Below are 6,618 nucleotides of genomic sequence, written 5' to 3' on the forward strand. Positions count from 1 at the left end.
TAGATATGTATGAATGGACGTGTATGTATATATATTCTATGTACTGCACAGCACGTGTGTGTGTGTGTGTGTGTGTGTGTGTGTGTGTGTGTGTGTGTGTGTGTGTGTGTGTGTGTGTGTGTGTGTGTGTGTGTGTGTGTGTGTGTGTGTGTGTGTGTGTGTGTGTGATGGAAGGAAGTTAATTATGCTGTTTACTTTAGGACAAGGGACAAAGTAAATAAGTTTTACTTCTTCTCACTCCTTTTCGAATACTCATCTGACAATGTTTTTCTTGATTTATTTTTATGTTATTATTACTGTTATTCGTTTACTTATTTGAGAGGAAAACTTTGTTGTTGTTTTTCTATTTTTTTTCCTTCTTTTTTTTTTGTTTCGTACCTTGATATTCGAAATAAACATTTTAAACCAAACCAAATCTTACAAACCACCAGGGGGCGCTCAAGCTTTAAAACAACTCGTGCAGCTGCCGAGGTGAGAGCAGACTTCATGGCTTGCGCCTGAATTAAGACGATTTTCAAGTTTCAGATGCATTGACAATATGTCATTGAGTTGATACCAGTTAGTCATGATGCTGAATAGCTGGTTATTTATGATAGCTAGTTATATACAGGTAGCGTGAGCAATAACAGAAGCTTGTAGGGCAGGAGCACTCAGTAGTAAACATTTTCATGTTGTAAAGGATGGGAAAATCGATGTTTCTGTCAGTTTTACACTATGCAACATGTTGAAATCGCTTGGTATTTATATCGTGCAGTCAGTTGAAATTGTTTCCACCGAGTGGTCCATAAATGGTTGAATCGTCATTGTAATGGAAAAATCTATAATTGTTTTGGTCAAAAGTAATGCAAAAATTGTTTTTTTTAACAGACATCTGAAATCCCAACATATTTTTGTCCTTCAATATATACGTGATGTGTATAAACTGCACACGTTTTACTCACCCAACTTTCGACTCCAGCCTGTGGGTGTGTTTGTGACTGTGTTGGTGTAATCTGTCATGAACAGAAAAGGTGAGCCCATAACAGCTTGGATCCAGGCGACCATGTGTTGGATGCAAGTGGTTCTTCCAAATGAATGGATAGATCGTCTCTGGCCCCTAGTGGCTCAGTGAGCCTTTCACAAAATTATACCTAAACATTTTATCTCGTTTTCATTTTATTTATGCACATAGTCATTTTCAAAAGAACTTTAAACTCTTGGCTAATAAGGGGACTTAAGGCATACAAATAAACCACAAGAAATGATAAAAACTGCTTTTAAAAAAGCATAAAATGACTGGGATATCTATAGGAGAAAATACTAGATCACAAATAAGGGGAAAACACACAAACATGCATTTAAAAAGAGCCTTAATGGTTAAAACAGCTGAAATGTCAAAATTGTCTAAACAAAACCTGAAAAAGGATTTTAAAACCTCTAAAATAAGGCACAAAAACACCTGAAAAGTTAAATGTGTTGTGAAGCTCCAGTTAAATTTGATTTGGTGCAAAGTGACAAAGTTGCAGACCTCTGCCCAAACTCTTAACCATTAACCTTAACCCTCAGCGCTGACCCATAAACAAATCCTTGTGTGACTGGCCAATATGTGCACGAACTAAAGATCAATTGTTTGTGCAGGTCAATCAGTAAATCGAGTCCATCACCAAAAACCACTGAACATATTTACAGTATGTTCTTAAATCACAGCAAAGAAACAAACCCAAACCACTAACAACTATGTGATTTTATTTCTGAAAAAAATGTAAAGGATTTTGTTTTGCAGTGGGAAAATGTATTGTTTGGGTTCTTTGTGAGTAATATACAGAGAAAAAAAACCCCTCTTATTCTTAAATTAGAAATCTTCTAATGGCAAGATTCTATGTTCATAAATGTAAAATTCCTAAAAAAATTTTTTTTAGTAATTTATATATTTTTTTGCAGGTAATTCAAACAATTCAACACTGTTAAAACTATAACAGCCTGTACTTTATACAACATTTTGATTTGATTTGATATTCCCCCTGGCGCCTGTTCAATTATTGAAAATTGACTTTTGGTATATGTATGATTTGGTAAATGTATATGTACATTATCGTTTGTTAATGATTAAAAAAACAAAACGTAAAACTGGAACCACTTCCAGAAGCAGCGAGGCTTCGAACGTCATCGGTGACGTCACCACTCCCCCCCTCCCACTAAAAGACACAAGCGTCGATGTGCGCATCGCTAAACGGCCCCGGGATTTCTCGACCTACAGCTCCGGAGCAGCGGCCCGGTCCGACCCATCACCACCTCCCGGCCTCTCCCACGTTCCTCTCCGGCTCGAGGAGGTCCGCTCCGCCCGGCCTGAGTGATGAGTTTGTGTCCGTCCGGGGGAAGATGGTTGGGAAACGCTGCAGAAGCAGTCGCCACCGACTCCCGGTCGTCCTGCTGCTGGTGCTGCTCTTCGGTGTTGTTATGATTCAGTACGCGTGTCCGACCGACTCCAAGTGTCACGCGCGTCTCCAGGTGGGTTCGTGGTTTCCCCTGGGCGGCTTCGCGTCTGGTTCCGGAGGAGGCGAGGGCAGCGGCCGGTCTCCCAAAGACCCGTACGTCGCAGAAGACGGCGCTCTGGCCCGCTTTGTCCCCCGCTACAACTTCTCCCAGGAAGACCTGAGTCGAGTCGTCGATTTCAACATCAATGGGGACGACGTGATCGTTTTCCTGCACATCCAGAAGACCGGCGGCACCACGTTCGGTCGACACCTGGTGCGAAACATGCACCTGGAGAGACCCTGCGAGTGTCACGCGGGTCAGAAAAGGTGTACCTGCTTCCGACCAGGTAAGACTGAGACCTGGCTGTTCTCTCGACTCTCCACCGGCTGGAGCTGCGGGCTTCATGCAGACTGGACGGAGCTGATCAGCTGTGTCCCGTCACGCATGGACTCCCAAGAAGCCCCAAGTAACCTCCCCAGGTATACTCTTCTCTTCATACTTTTTATTATTTATCTTTTTGTTGTTGTTGTTGTTGTTGGATGAAACACGTTTAATACACAGCGGATTGTCTACTCCTGTATATATTATATGCATTGATGGGTTCGGGTGAAACACAGAACCTTTTGTGGAAGTTTTATCACAAAAATATGGTGGCAATGACGCGCAAACCAAATCACTGAACTACAAATTGGAAAAAAACATGAGAACATAATGAAAAACGCAACCATATTAACTACCGGAAGAGGTAGGTACCAGTGGGCAACACGAAGCATCGCTGATTGGACATCAGCACCCTTTAGGTTTTCAAACAGTTACCCTACGTACCTGTCACGTGGCTTTTGTTTGTAGCTGAGGAAAGGGCGTCATGTGACGTCACACTGCTGGCAGCGTCTTTAAGTTTAAGTTGCTATACTGAGCAGAACCGGGCAGGTTTGAGCGTAAACAAACAAACAAACAAGCAAACAAAGGCTCAGTTTACATCAATGCTTTCGACACGAAAGGAAGAAGTGGGAGTTAATTTTTAAATAGTTAATTTCCTGTTCTACGCTACAAGTACCTGCACAGCATAAAACCTGAAGAGTCACAGATGGCCGGAAGCCTCAATCAGTTTGTGTTTGGCTGGAAGAGGGACGATGGTCACCAGCAGGTGAATGAGAAGGTGTTGCTTTCACCCTGGGTAAGTTTGTTGTTGTTGTTGTTGTTCAGTCTTCCAACCCCATTGTGACAATGTTTGTTTCCTGTCCTCCGACTCTCCATGTATGACCTCTTGTCTAATGAATTACACCGAATGAAGTTGATAAATCAAACGATTAAAAACACACTGTTAACTATTTAATTGAATATTTCACATACTTGTGACAATATCAAGACAATACAAATCTCCTTTTCCATTCCAGGTGTGCCACTCCCAGGGCCGCCACTTTCTCTGGTTTGTGACCAGCAGAGAGATTTCCACTGCTGGTGTGTCGTTTTGTTGCAGCCTCTGCTGTTTTGGGTGAAAGCTGCTGTAAAAATACCCTCATTGGCAAAAAGAAAAAAAAAAAAAAAAAAAAGCCAGACTTTTCAAGACGGAGCAAAAGCTTGTAAACAAACACGTTAGTAAATAATGGCAATAATATTTAATTTGAACTACACAAAACTGTCGTACTGTGTTGTGGATGGATCTTTATAAGGACATGCACGAGCATTAGTACACTGTAATGTGGTCACGGATTTTGGTGAATCCACATACATACATACATATATATATATATATATATATATATATGTATGTATGTGAGTGGATTACATGGTTATTGTGCAATAAACAAACATGAGTGACCTGAATGTTCTGTGTGATGTTGGTCATGTTTCTTGGTCATGTTTCATGCACACAAACTTTTAGATACATTTGTACAAACTGTACAGTTTTCGCTCTACGGATGACTGAGGCGACTTCCCACGTGTTTTTGCGGCGCTGTGAGTCCGCATGAGACGTCGACCTGCTGAAAGCAGATTTCGTCTCTGACTCAAAGTTCATGCTTGGAAAACCGAGCGACGGGCAGCCTGACCTTCCCATTCTAACGCCAAAATGCGCCGTCGTCCAGTCAGCGACGCCTCATGTTGTCCACCGGTACCTACCTCTTCCGGTAGTTAATGTGGTTGTGTTTTTGAAATTGTTGCTGATTTTCTTTTATAGTTATGATGTAAAACCTAATCGTTCACTCCCCTCCCCCTTCCCCTCTCCATAGGAACTATTTTTACATCACCATTTTAAGAGATCCAGTTTTACGCTACTTAAGTGAGTGGAGACATGTGCAGCGTGGCGCCACCTGGAGGGCCTCGTTACACGTGTGCGATGGACGCTCACCGACACTGTCGGAATTGCCAAGCTGTTATTCTGGCGACGACTGGTCAGGCTGCTCCTTGAAGGAGTTCATGGACTGCCCGTACAACTTGGCAAACAACCGGCAGACTCGCATGCTGGCCGACCTCAGCCTGGTGGGATGCTACAACGTCTCCACCATGAGCGAGGAGGACCGCTGGGCGGTCATTCTGGAGAGCGCCAAGCGCAACCTGAGGAGCATGGCGTTCTTTGGACTGACGGAGTACCAGCGTAAGACTCAGTACCTGTTTGAGCGAACCTTCAACCTGGAGTTCATCGATCCTTTCACGCAGCTCAATGGCACCCACGCCTCCAGCGTCGACGTGCTCCTTGACATACAACACAAAATACGCCAACTGAACCAGTATGACATGGAGTTTTACGAGTACGCCCGCGACCTTTTCCTGCAGCGCTACCAGGTGGCGAGGCAGCTGAAGCACAGGCAGGCCAGGGAGAGGCGACAACAGGAGAGGCGGCGGCTCCGTGGTAAACTCGCCGTGAAGCAGGGAGGGCAGCAGAAATCCGTAGAGGTGCCACATACAACCAGCAGCCGCTCTGCTGCGTCTGATGTTCAGCAGGGGGAGAACGGTGCTGAGGACACAGACCTGGCGGACTGGTGGCTGGGTGAGGACGACCCCAGGGAGGACTACATGGACAATGTGGAGCAGTGGTAGTGACGTACATGGCGATTGGGGTGTCTTAATATGAACTTTCACCCTTTCTGCGATCTTAAATCCTCATTTTATTAGAATATGCCTTTCACAGATATTTTTTATTGATTGTATTTCATCGAAACAACTGACATTCACCTCTGCAGTGACGACACTGCCCCTCAGCACTGCTCTTCTACACTCTAAACACATTTGAACACTTGTGATGTCGCCTGGAACAAAAGCGGTCCTGGTTTTTTGTTTCCAGCTCTCAAAAGAACAGTTGTAATAATTTTTGTATTGAAAACAACTCTGCTGTTTAGTATCAACCTTTAATGTTTGCCAAATTGTCTTGTCTGAAATGTGTACATTTTAAAATGTGAAGATGTTTTTCAGTAACAAAGGAATGAAGCTTTCATAGATACCTCAAATGTATAGCGTTAATTACTAATATTGTGGGAACTACTTATTCTGTCTGTTTTTATATAAAAGATGCTTTTACATGACTCGAGTCACTCTGTAGTTCGTTCAATATGAGGCGAGTCTATTTTTGTCTTATCCAGAGCACAAAAGATTGCATGCTTTTGCGTTGCACTTGCAAACGTCTTACACACCAGCAGGGGGCGCGCAAGCTTTAAAACAACTCGTGCAGCTACTGAGGTGAGTGTTGACTTCATGGCTTTAAGACCATTTCTAGTTTGACATACAGTTGAAACCATACGTTTACATGTACGGTATAAAAAGACACATTTTTTTCGCTGTCTGAAGTTGAATAAGACTAGACTCTTGTTTTGAGTCAGACTATTCGGAAAATATTTTTGTTTATTTGCTGAAGAATTTTTCATTACTTTCGTTGAACTCTAAGGTTCACATTTCCTTAGTATTTGGTAGCATTGCCTTTAAACTGTATGGCTATTCCATCACAGTGTTCTTTCCTCATTTCATGAATTCCACCTGGTCTTCCTACAGTAAAACAGACCCACAACATGATGCTGCCACCCCCATGCTTCATAGTGGGGATGGTATTCTCAGGCTGACACGCGTGTCTCCGCCTTTTCCTTTTGGAGTAATGCTTCTTCCTTGCCGAGGAGCCTTTCAGCCCATGGGACTCGTTTCACTATAATGACACTGACCAGCCTCAGCCAGCAT

General features: G+C 43.2%; 1 protein-coding gene across 1 annotated transcript; it reads left to right on the forward strand.

Annotated features, from left to right (window-relative positions):
- Positions 1 to 2,185: 2,185 nt before the first annotated feature.
- LOC308110690 (heparan-sulfate 6-O-sulfotransferase 2-like) lies at positions 2,186 to 5,974 on the forward strand. Its single transcript, XM_080465154.1, has 2 exons — positions 2,186 to 2,933; positions 4,686 to 5,974. The coding sequence occupies exons 1-2, from the start codon at positions 2,194 to 2,196 to the stop codon at positions 5,491 to 5,493; spliced, it is 1,548 nt and encodes a 515-aa protein (XP_080321280.1). The 5' UTR covers positions 2,186 to 2,193; the 3' UTR covers positions 5,494 to 5,974.
- Positions 5,975 to 6,618: the final 644 nt, after the last annotated feature.

This window comes from Lipophrys pholis, assembly GCF_963383615.2.
Source record: "Lipophrys pholis genome assembly, chromosome: 6".
Classification (NCBI taxonomy): Eukaryota; Metazoa; Chordata; class Actinopteri; order Blenniiformes; family Blenniidae; genus Lipophrys; species Lipophrys pholis.